Consider the following 22,830-nt stretch of genomic DNA (forward strand, 5'->3'; position numbering starts at 1 on the left):
AATACATGAAAATGAAGAGGAATATCGAATACACTTTTTCCATCCACAGGTTCCTGGTACTTGATTCAGGAAATCATTGAGATAATCAAACGTGGATTCATCTGGAAAATATTTTAAAAAGTTTCATGCCTTCAGAGCTTTTTCTATCAACTACTGGAAGAGGACACATTACACCAAAGATGAATGAAGACTTATCAGTTCTACTCAATAAAAAAAACGGTAGGAGCAGTAAGTTATGGTAGTTATCAAAAAGTGCAAGATTTATTCATAACTTCCATTAGCAGGAGTAAAATAAGGTAAAGGTGAATTGAACAACTTGTTAATGTATTTGAATTGTATATCATTTTTTATTATTTATCATTCTGTAATTGACTATCTATTAATAATCAATTCATTCATTCTAAAGAGTAAAGTTATAATTTTTATAATCTGAAAAAAGTAACATCAGTATTTTTGGATACGTTGTTTATGGTTAAAAGGAATGGTGTTTTAAACGATTCTGTTGGCTTCATTTCATGTCAACTACTTTGAGTAACAAAATAAGTTTTATATGGTTTTAAAGTACATAAAAAGTACTTACTGCTGTAAAAATTTCAGATTTTTGTCACCTGTCCCACATGTGATTTTTAGGCCCCAAAAATGAGACATTTCCAAAATCGTACGATTTGGCGGCCATTTTTTTAATGAAGGACACTCGGTAACAGTCCATTTTTTTTTTTTAAGTACTACTACTACTAGTAACTAAGAGTTAAAAAGTAAAAAACAGGCCTGTTACCCTAAGCCCTACATTATTTATTTTGGGCTCAAATTAAAAAAAAAAAAACAATTTGTAAACTAACTTCAGTAAACATTACAAAATTTGGTTATGTAACAAAATAAATTTTGAGTACACTAAGATGAAGTTACATCTTTACTATTAACAAAAGCCCCCTTTTTGACTTCTACATGATGTAAAATAAAAATGCTGCAACTCGTGGAAAAAAGTGACGAAAATGGCTCTTTTTACCTGTTGGCAAGTTAGAAAATAATCTATTATTCAATAAATTAAAAAAAAAAAAATATATATATAAAAGTATTTTTTGGCCACTACAAGGTGGATAGTTATCATATATCGTCAAAATCAAAAATAGTGATGCACTGATCAGTTGTTGAATTAAAATGGAATAACCCAGGAAGAAATGATCCTTTATAACTGACGGATAACTGTTAGTAAATTGTAGAAGCAATAAATATGTCTGTGGGAACTGTGAATAAAATCATTCACAATCATCTGAAATTTAGTAAGGTTAGTGTACTTTGAGTATCAAGACAGCTTTCTGCTTTCAACCAGCAAAGAAGACTGCAAATCTGCAAAATGTTAAAGCAATGTTTTGACAAAGAAGGCTACCTTTTTCTCAATTGTTGCCTGAGATGAAACAGTCCATGATTTCATCTCAGAATCAAAAGTAGATCAAAGCAGTGGAAGCATGCACTCATCACTTCCCAAAAATTTTTTGAACAATTGCTTCTGCAGGCAAACTAATAGCCTCAGTTTTTTGGGATAAAAATAGAATTACGATAAAATAAAATCATTCACATCAATTTTCTACCGCATGGAGTCAATATTAACAGCGAGTATTACAGCAAAGTTCTTCAAGATTTGCACAATGCTCTCATGAAAAACAGCCTAGTACGATCACTAAAGGTATTCTGCTTCTGCAGGACAATGCATGATCACACAAAGCCCACGGCACGACATGCACACTACATGATTTTGGCTGGAAGTTCCTCACTCCCTGTACAGTCCAGACCTCACTCCCAGCAATTTTCACCTGTTCAGGCTCTTGAAATTGTTCCTGGGAGGCCAGTCAGCATTTCAACAGCAATGATGAGGTGAAACAGTCAGTGCTATCTTGGTTTCAACATAATGACAAATCTTTCTACACTGTTGGTATCCAGGCGCTAATGAAACGCTGAGATAAATGTAACGGGGGATTACATCGAGAAATAAAAGTTAATCATAAATTACTAAAAATTAATAGTCCTGGACTTGAATGTCCCTCACACACATCATTCTTACAAAACTAGTATGAATAAATGCCAAACCAGAATAAATAAAAATTGTTCTGAAGAAATATTTTTATCTAAGTGGGAAAACCAAACATAAAATATACATACAATTTTGTATGTATGTATATATATATATAGTCGCTTGTTCTCAAGTGTTCGACAAGGAAATTGATAGATAGCACATGTAAAAGTCTTATAAGTACAATTTATTACTCTTAAATACTTAAAATAAAAAGTAATTAAAATTAAATTAATAGAAATCTAATTATAAATACCAAAATACAGATTTTGATTTACTAAAAACTTATAACTAATAAAACTAATATTGAATTAAAAATAAAAAATATACAATTCATTTTATGCAAGTATTCATTTTTATTGTTTATAAAAACTACCCTGCACTTTATGACTAAATAAAATATTGTCTCTTTCACTCCTGCTCACAAATAACTCGTGGAACAGCTTGTTTTCATCCACTGTCCAAAATGGAATACTCACGACACACTCTTCATCAGTATAAATGATTTAGTTTTGTCAAATACATATCAATCTTACAAAACCAGTATGAATGAATGCAAAACTAGAACACATAAAAATTGTTCAAAAGAAACTTTTCTTTTCTTGATAATTTTATCCAAGTGGAAAAAACAAAGAGATAAAGTATACACACATTTTGCAACAATATATATATATATATATATATATATATATATATATTGTTGCGTATTCGCAAGTGTTCGACGAGGAAATTGAGAGAGCAGATTTAAAAGTCTTATAATGCACGTAATATAAATATATTAAACCAGTTACCGTTAACATTATATTTATAAATAAAGAACTACTACATTAAAAGACTGAACAGTAGGCAATACTATGTATCATGCATTTTTTTGCATATAGCAATGAAAAATCTCTAAATGGTTATTCATGAGAATACTATAAGTTCTTAACAGAATATTGATCATAATTAATTGAAATACAAAAAAAAAAATCACCTGAGGATAACGTTTAAGCGGATCAACTCTAGACAACATAGCTAAAACAAAAGCAGCTGTTTTACCAGTACCAGACTGAGATTGTGCAATCATATTTTGAGGCCTGAAAAAATCACGAATAACAATCATTACAATAACAACATTGCAAACTGTTATTTAATTATTTAAAAACACCAATTATCTCCTGATGCTGTAAAATCTCATAGTAAGGAAACAACAAATAAATTAAATTTTGTACTTATTTTTATGGTCTGATGATCCTAACTTATAATTAGCAATCTCTAATCTTGATTACTTATTTTACCATTTCTTAATGGTTTTTGTTCATTATTTTATGATGTATAAAATAAAGGATTTTAAAAAGATTACAACTCATAAATTATTAAATATTTTTAAATTAAAAAAAATGAAAAAACATTAAAAACGATATTTTTTTAAATAGTAATTGTATAAGTGCCCATCAGGCTGGTCTAGTGACTTAACTCATCATTCAAATCAGTTTATAACAGCTGATCTTTGAAGTCAATGGTTCTGAGGTTCAAATCCTAGAAAAAGTCAAATCCTAGAAAACGTTAGTTACTTTTATATGGATTTGAATTCTAGATAGTGGATACCGGTATACTTTGGTGGTTGGGGTTCAATTAACCACACATCTCAGAAATGTTCAACCTTTTTTTGAACCTCATCTAATTGGGCCAATAAACCAGTTACCAGTCAAACTGCTTATTGACTGATATGTACATGTCATACGTATCATCCTCATCTAACTGGGCCAATAAACCAGTTACCAGTCAAATTGCTTATTGTTCACTAGTTGAACAGTTTGCAATGTACACATTACAAGAAAAAAAATAATTAGTTTATTTTCAACATTGACCTAACAATATCTATTTTTTAAACAAACTGATTAATTATATTATCTTGGCACCAATCATATAACATACAGTGATCATTTGAAAAGTTACCACATTTATTATTCAACAGCTATCAGTCCCATCGTATTTCTGTTTGCAGGTACCATTCTCGGGGAGAACCTTTTTAAAATTATTTTCAAAGGGGTGGAACCCACCCTTTACCTACCCAAACTCAAGAATCTTAATGGCAATGGTAACATTTAATTACATTAATTGACAACCTGAAAAAAATAATGAATTTGGTGAAAAGAAAATTAAAATTCACCCACCCCTTCTCTTTAAAATTAATATCTGCCATCCCTGCGCTTGGTAGGTGCAAAGAACCATTTGGGGTAGTATTTTTTTTAAATTTCAGCCCAACGAAAATAACTACAAAATTACGTGATATTACTTCTTAAAACATTTGAAATAATCATAATCTGTGGATTAAAATGTGAAAATTATTTTTTAATTTACCAACATAAAATTTTGCCTTTAAATGTTTTATAAATTTTCAAGGGTTGAAGAAAACTTATTTTTTTAAAATGAGATATGTAACTTGTGACACCTCATTGGAAAGCCCTTTGAATGACAAGTAATTTGGTACAAATGAAATACAAAATTGGTTCACTGGTATTGAAGTTATGTTTAAAAATGTGTTTTTTGGGGGGTTATGTTGCGATACAATGTTACTAAATTAAAATATTAGGTCTGAAATCGTCTGTTCTTCTTAAAAATAAGGGTTTTAGGTTTCTCCAGCATTGAAAAAATTAACTAGTAAACAAAGCATTATAACATCAGTTAAGCATACAAAAACTAATAATAATAACACTTCTTTGCTGGCAACATGTTGAAAAATTGATTACCTTGTTATAACAGATTATAATTTTCTGCTCAATATTGAGACCTTTTCTATGGTACATTTTTACAAATTGTTTTCTTTCATATTGTATGTAATTAGTGGCAAAAAGTATTTATTGTAATTATTTCATCATCACTGTTCCGTTCCTAGTTTGAACCAGCTATTGTTGCGCTCTAGTTTCTATTAGCACTGGCCTGCAAGTCAGTTTCATACTTCCATTCGAGTGACAAATCCCGCATGGTGCGGTCATGTATTTCTTGGTCTAATGTGATTACGATTCATTTGAGTGAAGAATCCCGTCTGGCATGGTCATCCATTATCTTAGTCTAATGAGACAAAATTAAATTCAACTATCCTAGAAGAACATGGTTTCATCATTCCATTCGAATACCAATACAGTCCATACTAGCTCTAAAAACTTAACAATCATGTTTTATTTAAATTATGTTTAGTTAAAATTGGCACTTGGCCTTTCATTTTTTGTATCTGGTAAATTTGTCTCGCTAAAATGACTTACAATCTGGAAGAAAGGACTTAAATAATTTTCACAAACAGAGAACAAAATAAATGTGCTAGAAAAACTTGCAAGCGTTTGATGAATGGCATCCAAATAAAAATGTTTCACACTCTTACATTGTAAAACTTGTAAAAAAATTCTAAGAAATGGGATCTGTCATGAAAAAGAAATGTGCAGGACAAAAGGTTTTAGACAAAATAACTTTAGTTGAAATCTTGGGAAATGTAGTAGCAAATCATCAGAGCTCAATTCGTAAAATATCCCATGAAACTGGGGTTTCTTATGGTTCTGTTTTTACTACATTAGAACTGAATAATTTTTTTTTGTGTATAATGCAACTGGATCAAGAATTGAATGAGGATGATGCTGTCAGAAGGATTGAATTCTGTGAAGAAATGATTCAATTAATAGATCCCAATCAAATTTTTACGAAATAGTATTTGTAGGGATGTAACGAAAAAAAACTTTAATAAAAGTAAAATGTGAATTTCAACAGACTTTATTATTGTTTACAGGAAAATAGGAATCATTTTGAACAAATGATTTAAAAATTGATACTTTTATTTTATTGAGGTAAAAAAAATGTTTCATTTATTATTTCTTAAGGACTCTTATTGTTAAAAACCTTTGTAACAAAATTAATAAATGAATGATTTAAGTATTATTTTTTTATTAATAATTACTCATTTATGAATTAGTTTTTATTTAATCATTAAGTTTATCTGGTGATAGATTTTTAAACATGTTACCAGCAAAGAAGTAAGTTATTATTGGTTTTTTGTATGTTTAACGAATGCTATAAAGCTGTGTTTACTGGTATGTTTTTCAATGCTAGAGAAACCTAAAACCCACATTTTTAAGAAGAACGGACGATTTCAGACCTAATGCTTTGTCACTGTCACTGTATCCCAATATAACTAAAAAACAACACATTTTTAAACATAATTTCAATACCAGTGAACCAATTTTGTACCAAATTAATTGTTATCTAAAGGGCCTTCCAATGAGGTGTCACAAGCTACATCTCATTTAAAAAAAAAAAGTTTTCTTCAATCCTTGAAAATTTATAAAACATTTAAAGGCAAAATTTTGTGTCGGTAATTTAAAAAAATAATTTTCACAGTTTTAATCCACAGATTATAATTATTTCAAATATTTTAAAAAGTAATATCGTGCAATTTTATAGTTATTTTTGGTGAACTGAATTTAAAATCAGTATTACTCCAAATGGTTTTTCGCACTACCAAGTGCAGGGATGGCAGATTTTAATTTTCTTTTCACCATAATTCATTATTTTTTTGGGTTGTCAATTAATGCAATTAAATGTTACCATTGCCATTTAGGATTTTTGAATTGGGGTAGGTGTAACAGAAAGGGTGGGTTCCACCAGTTTAAAAATAATTTTAAAAAGTTCCCCCTGAGAATGGTATACATGCCTGCAAACAGAAATATGATGGGACTGATAGCTATCGAATAATAAATGTGGTAATATTTCAAATGATCATCTGGTATGTATGTTGCTGTGACAGACCGAAATCAGAGAATGAAAATATTCTCTGGTGAAAGTTGAAGACACATACCAAATATATTGGTGAAAGACCAAAATATTTACTTATATTATTATACATTTGGACCTTCGCCAGTATATGTCGACAAACAGATAAGCTCTGGTAGGGGTCAAAACAATAACTAGAAATTAGAAAAAACACCCAAGACCAATCTCTAAGGTAATAGATTACAAGAAACCCTAGTAAAAAAAAAGGGAAGTTTAAATTTAAGCCAAACATAACCTATGCTCGCTTTTCTTGCTAACCTTGTCAATTAATGTTAAATATACAAATTATATGTTATTCTCCAACGATGGAGGCGATTAGTCAAATTCATTGCATTCAGCATGCACTGATAGTGAAAGTTAAAATATTTTTATAAAAAAATTGAGCAAGAACAAACCATCTGACCACTTATTTGTACCATTTTTGTTTATCCATGCAATTAACATATTCTGTACATCCTGATTGGCACTTTCAATTAATTAAATGCTGAAAATTTGATTAAATTTTTTTATAAATTTGGCCTCCAATGTTAGATAATAACATATATAATTTGTATATTTCATGTTAATTAGATGAGGTTAGCAAGTGAAGTGAGTGAGCATAGGTTATGTTTGGCTTAAATTTAATCTTCCTTTTTTTATGAGGGTTTTTTGTAATCTATCTTATAGATTGGTACCGAGTGATTTTTTTTTTAATTTTTAGATTATTTCATCCCCCACCAGAGCTTATCTGGGTTTGTTGACATACGCTGGTAAAGATCTTAATAAGCAAATATTTCGGTCTTTTACTGATGTATTTGGTATGAGTCGACACTCACCGGATAATATTGACATTTGTCAGATCTTGCTCTTCCATGGCAACATGTAAATAAAATTTGTAATACACACAGTAAAACCTTCATTGACCACTGTTGGGATTAATAAAATAAAATTACTTTTATTAATCTTTCACTCAAGAGTAATTACAAAAATAAACAATGAACTGTACATTATTAAGGACAGATAACATTTTTTTACCTGGAAAATGGTTAACAGGAAAAATGTTTGTAAACATAACTGTTTATTGCTGGAATTTTTATACCTAAATACAGAAAACCCTTTCACATCTGAAATTCCTAATCTGCATTCTTTTATAACTAGCAGGACCAAGAATTACACAGAAAAAACCCAATTAAAAATCAGTTTGAGGATAAAGAAATCTTATATATGCTTTCATATTTACTAAGTATAATACTTTGTCTATATAAACGAATATCAATAAGTAACAGCATTTTGCTGAAAATAAAATGGTGCTGTAAGTTATTACTTTTTTCTAGTCACTCCAAGAATGACAGCACAACTGCAACAATATCAAAAAAATATTGACTATTTCTCTTTCAAATATAAGGGAATTGTATATCATGAAAAATATGTAACCATATCACACAATAAATGAGGATTATTACTATTTAGTTTTGCATCATGTCACAGATGCAATCTGTCATATAATCAGCACTGTATTAAAGTGGGAAGGAAAGGGCTTTATGATAATATACCTATTGTTTCATAACTTAAGCAATAATTTCTTTCAAAGCATCAAATTCTACAGGATCAATATAAGAACAATATACTACTGAAAGCACACAAATTATTATCAGCGCAACACATGTTTTTGTTTATATAATGTACAAGTAACAACATTTAAATGCTTCATTAAATTAATGAAATAGTAAATTAAAAACTGCTAAATCCAAACCAGAAATTAAATCCTAGGACCTTATATATGTTAGGTAATACTTCTACTTACTGTGTTACAAAGGCTACCTCTAGTTAACTATTTTTATTTTGGATACTTACGGATCAGCCAAAAGTGTAGGTAATGCAGTTTCTTGTATTTTAGAAGGTGCATTGAAACCCATTTCATAAACTCCCTTTAATAGTTCAGGTTTTCTGTAAAAAGAGAAGAAATAAATCAAGAAAAACAATAAATACACAAAATAAATATTATAAGAATTTATTCAAAATCACAATAATGAAATTAAATAAATAAATTCATGTATTTTTCATCAGCTGAAATTTTTATTTATTTTGAATAAGTTTGAAGACAATCAAATAAATATTTGTTACTTATTTTGGTTGGTAAGTTTGTTTTGTTTTGTAAATTTGTTTTCTTTAGTACAAAATATATGTATTTATTAAATCACTTAACACATGCTTTTACCATTTTAAAAAATGTTGAAAATGATGGGTGCAAGGAATCTTGCTGGGAATCAAAAGCCACTATACTAACCACTAAACCACATAGCTAGTCAATAATGTATGAACATAAACAGAGTACAATTGAAAGAAAAAAAACAAGGTATACTAATAACTATTACAAATACTTAATGGTTGATATGTTTTTTAATAAATAAGCATATACAACATTTTTTATTGTTCTATAGAATTGAGATTTGAGAAACTCAACCTTAACACGTATTTTGGTGCAAGTGTGTGCGTATTCACTAACACTCCTAAACATAAAACAAAAAAGATGTAATTCAAGACATTTATTTATTAATTTGAACTTATTACATTTTGTGTGTATTATATATCTTATGATAAGCTACAAATTAATCATTTAAAACAGAATTTTCTTTCATTACAGCAATACTTGCAACTTATACAAGATAAAAATATACAGTAAGTAATAACATGATTGTATAATTCTGTTACAAACATGTTTTTTTATAGTCTAACATAACACTTTATCTATTAACTTCAAATAAGATTATATTAACATAATTATACTTCAGTAAATATGAGTGAATAGTGTATTAATAGCAAAAAACTTCCACCTGGCAATAACTAGTAGTGGAGCAGAGCACCAAAAGGGTTAGTCAACATTCAAACTCTTCAAAAAATTACTATATTTTATTCACATATGATAATAATGCTCACTAAGTTTTATAAACTATTTCAACTACTGGGACTAGAATATGTCTTTGAAATGTAAAAGTGAAATTCTGCTACTGCCTAGTATGTTTTCATACCTTATTTATTTTATTTTATACGTTCTAAGCATAAAAAAAATGACACAGTAGTTTTTATGAATTTGTGTTTATTTGTAAAAACTGTTAAGAAAATGTGAAACTTTAAAAAAAAATAGTTTTTTATTATCACATGTTATTACTTCAACACAATATCAGATAAATTCAGTACCACAAGTATAGTGTACATTTATTTTTACTAATATGCACACATGTTTAATCACATGAAATGGGCAACAGAATGCACATCTCTACAGGTTTTCCTACATGAAAAATAATTTAGCAAACAAAGATGAGCCTGTACTTAGCCTGGTGGGCTCTATTAAGAAATCTACTGCTCACTTAATCCTGGTTATATCATTACAGTCATCTGCCTACACTGAGTGCAATTCTCAGTTAACACCAGTGCTCTTGAATCAACTATCACAAAGTTAAACCACAGGCCATCCTCCTCCTACCAAAAATTGCTGTGGGCTATACAATTTTTTCTTCTGTTATTATTTTTTTTTTCATGTAAACTACCAAGTGGTGCAAATGGAAGAAATTATCATACTAAGATGAGAGTAAACTTTTTCTCAAAAAAATATTACAAAACAAAAAAATAAAGTGTAGTGTTGGATTAATATAAAATTGTAAAAAATCACATTTTCAATATAATCTAAGAAACACAAAACTATTATTTAAAAAAAAAAACCAAAATAAAAATAAATAACTATACAAAAAAAGCAATACTATTTTATAAAAAAAAAAAACACTAAATTAAAAAAATAATTAAAACTTAAAAATTAGCAGCTGTCGCTATAACATCATCTAAAGTATTATCAATATTCTGTGCTACTTTGTTTCTTCAACATAATTCTTTCACAATCAAGGAGAATGTGATGAACCTCTATGCGATTATCTAAGGTCATCATCCATAATACATCATATACTGCAGCATCATGTAACAAATCATCAGAAATCCATAAGTCAATCTCATATTATCCAAATACAGAAGGCAATGAATAGCTTTTTTTCTTTTTTTGGGGTGAGGAGGAGTGAGCAGGCAGAGGCTATAATCACCTGAAAACATCTCAAAAAACAGTAAAAACAGTACAATGCAGTCCTTGCTATACTGGAATTAAATAAAAAAAAAAAAACTTCATTTGAAGCAAAGATATATATATATAAGAAGCTCATATAACACATACACTATTATTAACTATAAATTGCTAGTTAAATTTAGATATTTTTATACAAATAAATATTGGTGGAATATATGAATAAAGCAATGAACCGGAAAGCAATGTTGTTTAAACTAGCAACAGCCAATATTTGATAGGCCCTCACATTGATAAACATTCTAATTCTCTACAAATATGAATTTCATCTTAATTTATAAAATTATCAAAAACAATGAAAGGACAATGTATAAACAAAAATAAACAAATTTATTTACCAGAAAAAAATAATGCCAGGCAATAATTAAAAATATCATTACTAAATTTAAAAAAAAGGCAGATTGAATAATAGATTTTTTTATTAAAACATGGAAATGTAGGCATTAAGAGTTTTTATTCAGTTTAAAAGAATAAATTACAATATTTTTACCTGTTTTTTTCAATAAATCTTTAAATATGTTCACTTTTTAATAGCTTATTTATAATCAAGATAAATACAATTAGCTAGACACATAAAATTAACTTACAAGTTCAAAGCTTCAAAAGTTTTAACAGAATATAATGGGGAAGTTGGATCTTTCCTCTGAACTTCAATATCATGTTTGCTAACAATCAATCCCTTTCTAACAACCTTTTGCAGCAGCGAGTGTTCAGCCTTGCTCAGTCCCTTATCATCATCATCATCATCATCATGAGCCACCTCTGGTGTTTCTTGAGGAATTTTTGCTTTAATAGCTTTAACATCATCATCCCAATTTTCTTCATTTGCTTTCCCATCCCTAGAACCTGATATTTTTGATTTTGAAACACAGTTTTTAATTGGGCTGGATTTAGTCTTCGGAGTTGGCAATAAAGGTGCACTCGATATTTTTATCTGGTCAACCTTAAATCAGAATTACAAATCATCAAATGATATTAATGTATTAAAGTCTGAATAATCAATCAATCTTAAAGTTCAAAAAAAGAAAGAAATTAGTTTAACTATTTGAGGACCAGACCTTTTTTTGGAGATGGTTAAAAAAAATGCATGTTTACATTATTGTTGATAAAAAAAAATTGTATTGTCTTATAGCGACCATTTGTAAGCTTGTGTTAAAAAAGTTTTTTATTACCAATATTTTTAGCGGTTTTTTTTTAATTTAAAATTAATGCACTACCATATAGTATATAGTCTATCACACTACTAATATATAGTCATATCTTTTTAATTCTCTAAAGATTAAAGAACACAGAAAAGAAATAAAGAAAAACAATAAGTTTTGAAGTCACTTAACTCAAAATCCAGAAGTAATTTTACAATGGGAAACATGATTTTTAGAATTGTTATCCCACTTTGTGTTAAAACTGAAAATTTCATAATTTCTGGCAAGAAATTGATAGATTTAGTCAAATTTGTAAAATTTAGTTTTTTAGAACTTTCTTTTTCCTGTTTAGCCTCCGGTAACTAATGTTTAGATAATACTTCAGAGGATGAATGAGGATGATATGTATGACAGTAAATGAAGTGTAGACTTGTACATTCTCAGTTCAACCATTCCTGACATGTGTGGTTAATTGAAACCCAACCACCAAAGAACACCGGTATCCATGATTTAGCATTCAAGTCCGTGTAAAAATAGCTGGCTTTACTAGGACTTGAACGCTGGAACTCTCGACTTCCAAATCAGCTGATTTGGGAAGACGCGTTCACCACTAGACCAACCCGGTGGGTTAGTTTTTTAGAACTGGAAGTACACAAATCGCTATTAATCATTCCTAAGTTCCCAATCAATTTCATTCAGTGTTCAAAAATATACCGCTCATTTTGTACATTATAGCAACTCACTAATAAATATTGCCAGAAAAAAAAACACTAAGATGAAATAAATATAATATTACGATCTGAATATCACAAACAATTAAAACCAATGAAAAACGCACAAGCTCATCTACACACAATGCAACATAACAATAAATACAGTATTGGGTCATTCCATGTCAAGTGGACCAGGGGTCCACATGTTTCTTTTGGCACCTGGTTTTGAGATACAGGAGCTGAAATTCAACTAAAATGTTGTTGCGACATTTTGAAAGTCAAAGTTTGAGCTTATATAATTCCTTATCTAGTACTTTAATTGGAACGAGACTTTGTAACATGAAAAAGGACATAATTGTGTGTAACGTCCTAAAGTTTCAAAGCAACTGGAGGCTTATGTCGAGAGATATTTAACACCAAATTTGGTCAAAAAGTATTTAGCTCAATCTTTGTCCTACCTTTGAAAGTTCATATCTCAAGTATACCTTCTTAGATTTTGTTGATTTTATAATAGTTAGAAACATCAACTTTTGAACTACAAAATCCATGCAGTTTGTTTTTTGACCCATAGTTTATATATGGCAGAAAAAACAGTTGAAAGATAATGCATCTTACATACAGGGAGCAAGTTTCCATAATGATTATGGATTAAATGAATAATCTCTAGTAGAAAGTAATTTTTTATTAAGTAATATGCTTTGCTCCTGTTAATACAAAGTTGTTAACAGTATTAGCTGTACCTTGTTTTCTATTGAATGCAGAGGAGACAGTTTCAACTAATTGTAACATTGTTTATTGGCTAATTGTTACCGTATTTATTCGAGTACCCTCCACAATTTTTTTCTTGGAATTGGAGAGAAAAAATAAGGATGCAGGGCTTACTTGAAACATAGCCTTTAGCCAGGATAATTTATGTAAAGTAAACATTTTCTTAGAAGTACCTAAAATCTATCGCATAAATATAGTTACATTAGAAGTTTGTTTATCAATACCAGATGCCGCTTATACAGAATACATCCTTAATTATTAACAACCTTTTCATATTATCGATAGGAACGAAGTTATAGTATTTTTATAAAACTGATTCATTCAGTATAGGCTGCATCCGGTTATAATGACATTACAGTTACAGTATCAGTTACCCATCATCGTCTTTTTTATTCGCCATAGTCATTGTTAAGTGGGTGGTTATGTGCATTTTATCTGTTTAGTTTATCTTTAAAGTTTAATACAGTGATTTATTTTAATTACGGCATTAAAATGAGTACAAAAGGAGAGCGTCTACGATTTTTTACAGTAAATGAAAAACTGCGCATTATAGAGGAGGCTGAAAAAATTGGAAATCGGGTGGCAGGAAGAAAATTTGATGTAGATGAAAGCTGCATTCGAGACTGGCGTAAGAAGAAACAACTTCTGGTGAAAGGCACTGGTATTAAAAGGGTTTTTCGTGGCTTAAAACCAAAATACACAGACACAGAAAAAAAATTGTATGACTTTGTTATGGAAAAAAGGAAATGCGGTTATGCTGTCCCAACAGAAATATGTCAATCATATGCTCATGAAATTGCTAAATCATTGAATATAGTTGATTTTAAAGCAAGCTGTGGATGGATAACACGATTTTTTGCACGAAATGATTTGTCAATAAGACGAAAGACGACTATTTCTCAACGACTTCCAAATACTTATAAACAAAAAATATTACATTTTCACAAATACATAATAAATCTTAGAAAAGATAAACGCTATTTGCCTTCTCAAATAGTAGGAGACGCTGATCAAATCCTTGTATATTTTGAAATGCCATTTGACAAAACCGTAAACAAAAAAGGTGAAAAATGGTTCAAAAGGTACCAATGGTGAAAAAGGTAACAAAAATTACGATTCACACTGGTGGTAATGAAATACAAAGATGTAAAGTTATGCTTCGCATTACTCTGATGGATCAAAATTATCTCCGTACATTGTTTTTAAAGGAAAAACTCTTTCTACCGTATAGGTAAATGGAGTTTATCAGAGCACAGAAATCAGGATGGATGGACGAAACCTTAATTTTAGATTGGATCAGATTTACTTAATAAAAAAAATACTGGTGTGCTAGTAATAGATAGTTAGTTATCGGAGGAAGCATATGACTGATAAAGTGAAAGACATTTTAACAAAGGGTATGACAGACCAAGTAATAATTCCAGGCGGATTGACATTTTTTATTGCAACCACTAGATGTCTGTATTAATAAACCGTTCAAATCTGTATTAAAACAACTGCACAGTAAATGGATGGCTGATGAAAATTTCTTTATCATGCATTGAGGAAGAATCAAATGTCCAGATTTTAACCAGATTTGTGTTTGGATAAAAGATGCTTGGGAAGGTATTTCCACAGAATTAGTAAGGAAAAGTTTTAAAAAATGCGGAATATCTAATGAACTTGATGGTAGTGAAGATGCTTTGGCAGAGAGACGTGAAGACTACTACTGGTAACTCTTCTACAGACATTGACAGTGATTAATTAAAAATAAAATCCCATATTAAAAAGTGTATTGAAATGATACTTTTCAACATGATACTTTCTTTTTGTTTTACTGGCCTACTGATTCTGAACTAAACTAGTACTTACGGTAATTAATTATTAATGTAATATTAATATTGTAATTTAAATGAACGAATTAAATGCTTTACCTTCTGAATATTTTCGTATTTTTTTTATCATATCTGTTGTTGCACTTTAAAATAGCGGTATATATTTAATTATTTTTTTTTAGATTTTCGGTCAAGAAAATCGAGGGCTTATTCATGGGCAGGGGGGTACTCAAATAAATACAGTAATTGTTTTATTCATTATATGTTACAAGCACAATTTATTTAAACAATTATACATGCACAAAAATACTAAAATTGTAAACAAAATGAAATACAGTCATAGTAGCAATAACATAGTGCAATAAAGTATTACAATATTATGGAACACGTAGCTTCAAAATAAAATAAAAATATATAATGCAGTCAGAAACATTTCAGCACAATACTTTTAATTCCACTTCAGCTTAAATTGTTTCTCAATCATAGACTGGATGTATTCTGGATACATATATTGTTGACCTGATGATAACGTTGATGGTGCTTCAAGAGTAGAAAAAATGTGCTGTTCTGGAATCCAGCCAGTGTCCTTTCTAGAGCGCCAATGATAAGAATGAACAGCACTACGAGGGTGCATAAAACTAATGAAGCAATCATGTTCTTCAAAGATATATCACATATATTAACAATTCACCAAGTATTGTTATCATACATGCAAGCCACATATTGACCTGGTTGCAAGCTGGTAAGTGATATGCCTGAGTAGGTTTATCAGTTTCATAAACATCAGCTTCAAATACTGAAGTATCATTTGAGACTCTGCTGACATGGATTTTAGCTTTGTTAAATGGCTTAAACTGGCGATTCTCTCTTGTTCAAGCAATTGCGTGACCACTACTAAAGCGGCTTTCCTATTCAGATCGGATTCTCTCAACTTATTCCCTTGGATTAAAAAATCTGATGTGGACACTACATGACTTCCTTGTCCGCCTATTAAATTACACATATTTTTTATTACTTTTTTGTTTATTGAATTATTATTTATTGTAATTTTTTTTTTACAATCATAGGTTAATAATTATTAATAAATCAATCCATTTAAATAAAAAAAAAAAGGAAATGAAGTTGGATTCTTGCCAATGTGCCTTGCCCTTATAAGATCCAAATATTTCATTAATTAAAATTTAACACTTATGATATATCGTTGAAAAGCTCTCAATGAGGGCTTATTACTGCAGTTAAGAAAAAGTCCAAAATCCTTTTTTTTTTAGTTTTGGTATTTTTTGGTTCAGTCAATTGCAATCTAAGAGGAGATGTACAACTAGATGTTACAACAGTTCTAAATCCAAAATTTCAATATTCTACGGCTAATCATTTTTGAGTTATGCAAGATACATTCGTACACACATATGTACTGATGTCAAAATGAATATTTCTGTTGAAATCTGAACACCAAAATTTTTCGCAATTACAATACTTCCTTGTACGAAAAGTACAAGGAGGTAAAAAGAATCTGATTCCTGGTATATTTTCTTTACAAAATTCAAATAAGTCTCTTGGTGTCAATATTTGGTTTTCTATAGGTCGGTGAAGACTGGCATGTGCTGCTAATCATTTTGTAGTACCTCCAATTCAATCACAAGGTGATTTTCCATGGCTAGTACCAAAGAAGTTCTATTCAGCTGTTTTCCCAAAGTCTTCTTCATGGTAGCACAAATTTATAAAAATCTTGAAATTCTTGTATTGAGCGGCTGAACCATCACTGAAGTAGTGTACGTGCTTTATTTCAGTCACTGTCTTCAAATATTTGATCAGTTTAGTCAAAAATATATGAACAGCAATGTTATCATGGTGCAGACAATCACTGACCATACAAATACTAAGATTCTGAAGCTCATTTCTATTGTAATAAACCATGAATGGACGCAGTGTAGCTTGGCTGTTTTCCTAATGGAATTACAACATCTTCCACAACAAACAAATAGTTCTCAGCAAAATCTACCAGGATAATGGTATGATTATCAATTAAATTTTCCTTCAGCTGTTTTAAATATGATCTTTGATGTTTTGAAACAAAACGGCGGCTAGTCAGGCAAAAACCCTTTAAAAAAGCTCAACAAAAAATTTTTTTCATAATCGTCTGTTACATCTACAATGTGTGTCTATCTGTATGAATCCACTGCTTATATTCTATTAGTTCCTCCAAGTCATAATCTTTAAGCTGATCTAATAAATAGGACTCCAGTCCAGATTTTCAAGGACACTGTTAACAATGTTGCAGCATGCAATCCTTAGATTCTACGTTGCAGACAGTTTTCTCAATCAATACCTTGTAGGCATCCTTGATGAATATTGCAGCTATTATGAGCTTAACATTTTGATGAATGGTACAAACACAAACTGAATGTGTGCTAGTTGCACCGGGTGTAATGCACCACTTTGGCCTGCATTCACAAAATTTTGAGGAGAAGCCAATTTCACAGCCATTTGTGCAGTAAGCTATGAACATCTCTTTTAAATTGCACAGAAGTAGACCGTTTCTGCATGTGGTCTTTTTCATGATTTATCCTAACTGAAACAAAATTTTCCTTTCCTGGACATATTTGGGAAAATTCATAATCTTCAACTTGTGGGCAAGCTGAGATCAAAAGTTTGGCTTTGAGTTCTTCAATCAGGATATCCAGATCTTTACATTCTTGACACTGCTTACTCTTTAATGTCTATATTACATCAGTAACAGTAAAACCAGTAGCAGCAATAGCATTTTATGCTCTTCTTACCTTCTGCTTCAGGTAGACTTTTGAATCCCATTTGCTGACATATTTAAGCTTCTGACACAGATTCCAAGTGGTGACAGTGAGACATTCAATCGTCTAAAAGCCTTTATATCATTTCCACATCACTAGATTCTGATTCTGGTTGATCATCCTTTGACTGAATCTTTCTTTGAGCCAATTCTTGCCAATATTGTGAGCGTAACTTCTGACCTGGCTTGAAGTCACAATTTGCTAAAGCTTTTAATCGGTCAGCAGAATCAATATCAATAGACCACAATCCTTTTCTGGCTTTGTGCGACTCTTTTCCAAATGGATTACAACAGTCCTTCTGTAGGAATTCAAACTGTGTCAGCAAAACAGGTTTAGGATAGGAACACATGTCAGTATCTTCATTAAAGCTAATCCCAGATTGCTGCTGTAAAAGTTATTTGTTCATTGCTGGTAATTCTTTCGAAGGCAACACAAAAGCTTTTCCATAATTAAATGTTAAGACTTGTGGCATTGACAGCCATCAGGCTTGCCAAAATGGCAGGGGCCAAGAAGTTCACTAATTTTAAAACAATTCAAAACACAATTGGAGATTAATGTCACAACTGATTATATATATTATTCGCTAACAACTATGTTAATTCACAAAAGTGATGCCTATATACCCTTTCTTCAAAATATAAACATTCTAGAATGTTCTACAAGAAATGGAGTTTTACAGAATATTACAGAAATTTCTAGAACATTTTAGAAAATGAACTTTTTCAGATCGACCTAGAAAGTTCTACAATAGTCCAAAATTTTCTGGAACACTGTAAATTTTAGAACATTCTTTAAAAAATCTAATAATATTCTGAAGCATTGAATGTTTTTCCACCTTCAGCTGTTTTAATTAACTGGAAATGTCCACAGACTAAAAATCTGTCTCATGCAAAAGATTAATTATCTTTGAAAAGCTTTCTTTCCTATTATAATATACGGCTCAAAAAACAAAATGCATGTTTTATGTTATTTAAAAGCTGCCGTTTCCACCTATTATAAAACTAACAAAATCTGAGAAGGTATTCCTGGGATATAAGCCTTCAAAGATGGGCCAAAATCAATGATAAAAAAATTATGACCAAATTTGGTGATGGATTTCTCCTGACATAAGATTACAACTGCTTTGAAATTGCAGGATCCTACACATAATTATTCCCTTTTTCAAATTACAAAGTCTCATTCCCATTAAAGAATTAGATAAAGAAATATATAAACTAAAACTTTGACTTTCAAAGTGTTGCGACAAATTTTTGGCCGAATTTCAGCCGCTACATTTCAAAACCACGTTCCAAAAGAAACTTGTGACTAACATACTTGGATATAGCATAAAAAGTTAACCAACAATACCAAAATTTGAATCTGTATCTTTATTATTGCCATCAAAATTGTTAGTCAAAGAACAATTTTTACATATATCCACAAACTATAAGTAAGTACCCCTTTTTCAAGAGGCCACAAAAAATCAGTCATAGAGGTAACGAGCTACAATTTGGTAAAATGGCATTTCAGACCATGGGGAACCTCCACCAAAAATATGATGATATTTGCTGATGTTCAACTGGGGATGATTTTAAAAACTGGACTAACTGACATGGAATGACCCTTTTGTAAAAAAACTAAATAAATAAAATAAACCATTAATTTTCATTTCGAATGAACTATGATTTCACGGCCAACTCAAACCAATAAAGAAACTAACGATATTTACATATTATGTAACAAACACAACATTAAATGCTCTCTAAAAGTAAAAACATAAATAGTCATTAAGTTCAAAAGAAATAATAATTTTGTTAACTATCCGAATATTAAGTGCGATGTCGTGTGTGGCTTTAAACAATAACAAACATAACCTCTATCAAGTGGACTGCAAAGTCTGCCGTAACAACCAAACATGTGATCAGTACAAAAATCATTTTGACACAGATGAAATTTTGCCAAGTTGTCTTTCTCACATAAAATGAGATAGATGAAAAATTGCCAGTTTGGTCTTTTTAGTATAAAACTGAACCTGACAAAAAATCATCAAGTGGTCTTCAAAGGGTTAAAAGTAATGCATAAATAGCTATGCTGAATGGTTATTTAATAAATTCAAAGTTATAAAAGTAAAAAAATACTGCCAGAAAAGTTACTTAAAATTTGAACTAGACATATTATTAAATAAATATTGAGGAACTGGCATTAAAAAAAAGAAAAAACCATAAATAACAGAAATGTTGGGCAATTGCTTGATCAACTTCAATTTTATTTATATTTTAAAACACAGCATAGTAGATATGGTTAGGATCAAAAAACAAAAGCTCTAAATGTAGGAAAGCAGGATTGGATAGTCAGTAAAATGTTCAGGGTCAAAGACTGTACTGCGTTACTCTAATCAATTAGCTATCAGTTTTGTGAGTTATATCGAAACCTGACCAGATGCTTATTCATTCTGTGGAGATAAGGGTCAAGGTTAGAGATTTATAAAAGATTATTAAAGTATGGCAATACTTTAACACCACCTTGTAAGACACTTGACTTAATATATCTTTAAACGGTATATAATCATTACAGAGAGAGATTGTACGTTACTTACGTATTAACGCCACCGTAACTACAGCTGCTGTTTAGGTTATGTTGACTTAGTGTACTGAAAAATTGTAGGTATATCAAAATAACCTAACTAAATAACCTAACAAAATAACCTACACTCGCTTCGCTCTCATAATTAACATTAAATATGCATAATATACACAACTTTTAATAATATAACCTTAATGTTATAGCACCAAAATCCAATTGACTACTTTGTTTTTAAATAAAGCTGTAGCTGCTGTTAATACACAAGAGGTTAGCGAGCGATTTTGATATACATACGATCTATTAGTACACAAAGTCAACATAACCTAAACAGTAGCTGCAGCGGCGTTAATACTTAAGTACCGACTGTACTACTGTTCCATGCTATTAGCCACTGTACAATGGAGAATCACCTTATGAAAAGCACCATCAGTCATCTTCAATGACCGACTCAAATGTAAATAAAGGTTAGTTTATGGTTTATTCCTCTTTCTCCACAAAACTATATCTTAAACCTCTATCCACAGAATGGATTAGCAAATGAACAGATTGCCATAACTCACAAAACTGATTAATAATTGTCTAGAAGAGAAGTGATAATGCAGTAGGCATTATCACTTAATTATCATAAAAGGGGCACCTTGCCCCTTTTAAGATAATTACACTATTCTTTTTATTTTATTCTTATAAGGTGTAGTACCTTACACTAATTCCACTGTATTTACTGATGATGCTCTTTTAACAATCAAAATAGAATCTAGTTTAGATTTTCCTATATTAATCTTTTGTAAATAGTTTCTGAGCACTTTTTAGTTTAATAATATCAAACAATAATTAAATTAATTTATACATGCTAGGTAATAAAGAGATCTCAGCAGTAATAACTAAAAAGGATTACTGTCAGATAATTGGCTCAGTAAAGCTCGCTTATAAATATTTTTAAAAAAATCTTATAAAGTTTAATTCTGAAAATAAAAAAGGGGAACTAGATTAAATTCATAAATCCACTCATGTTGTCAAAAGACAACAGTATAAATACAACCATTTTCTCTTTAAAATATATCTACATTACATCTAATATATTAGCACAGTTTAGACAAACAATACACAAAGCACTTTGAATCAAAATCACACAACCAATAAATCCGGTTTTACTTTGTAATAATCATCAAATAACCCAATTTTACTTTTTAAGAAATAACAGTACTTGATTGCTGGTTACAATTCAGTAGATCGGTAATCTAAACAAAGAATGAATACTGATCTACAAAAACTAAACAGAAATATTTTGTAAAACACTAGTTCATACGTATATTCATTCATTGACAATACTGTTGATAGCCAGTGAAAATATTTATTTCAAACCCAGCTAATAATCCACTCTTAAAACAGAATTTCTGTTAATGAAGTATGTATATATGGCAACAAGATACGAGATAAAGCTTTCAAAAGCAAAAAATAACAGAAAAACTGTTCAGAATTTATCAATAACTTTTTCCCGACTGGACACCGTCTACGAATGAAATAAAAACTGGAAACCAAATTTTACTTCACTAAAGGTAACCAAGAGAAGGTACACTTAAACTAATTAACCATGAGAATTTACAAAAACAAATTGAGAAAAATCTCCGCTATGAGCGGCAACTATTAATTTCACAAATTATCTATAATTATGATTACTTTTGTCGTTAACTGTCTCTCTTGCTCATCTGCTGATGCTGCCCATGATGAAACTTTTCGCGACATTTCTATATATATAACAAACAAAACGTATATACTAGAAATTCCTTAGTTTCTGCAGACCTCAAGGAAGTATGGTTATGAACCTATGACATTATGATCACGTTTGTTTTCATTCAGTTTTATTTTAATTTTATTTTTTTAGTAGCCAGAATACAAAATAAGTAATTTTGTGATTAGCGTAGTTCTGTATACTGTAAATAAAAAGTCATAATATTGTATAAAATTTAAGTTAATAAATTTTATAATTCGATATTATGTGTTTCACAGATGATTGATCACAGTTTGAGTTTCATGGCGTACTGAAATACCTC

General features: G+C 30.0%; 1 protein-coding gene across 1 annotated transcript in view; it reads right to left on the minus strand.

Annotated features, from left to right (window-relative positions):
* The window catches only part of Dbp80 (putative ATP-dependent RNA helicase Dbp80), a 60,890-nt gene extending 38,282 nt beyond the window's left edge, over positions 1-22,608 (minus strand). Inside the window, exons 1-4 of the mRNA XM_075355387.1 lie at positions 22,457-22,608; positions 11,564-11,919; positions 8,705-8,797; positions 3,045-3,147 (exon numbers count right to left, since the gene is read on the minus strand). Coding sequence (XP_075211502.1) covers positions 3,045-3,147; positions 8,705-8,797; positions 11,564-11,919; positions 22,457-22,522 — 618 coding nt within the window. The 5' untranslated portion in view covers positions 22,523-22,608. The remainder of the gene's footprint in view (positions 1-3,044; positions 3,148-8,704; positions 8,798-11,563; positions 11,920-22,456) is intronic.
* Between the last annotated feature and the right edge of the window lie 222 nt (positions 22,609-22,830).

This window comes from Lycorma delicatula, chromosome 2, assembly GCF_047948215.1.
Source record: "Lycorma delicatula isolate Av1 chromosome 2, ASM4794821v1, whole genome shotgun sequence".
Taxonomy (NCBI): Eukaryota; Metazoa; Arthropoda; class Insecta; order Hemiptera; family Fulgoridae; genus Lycorma; species Lycorma delicatula.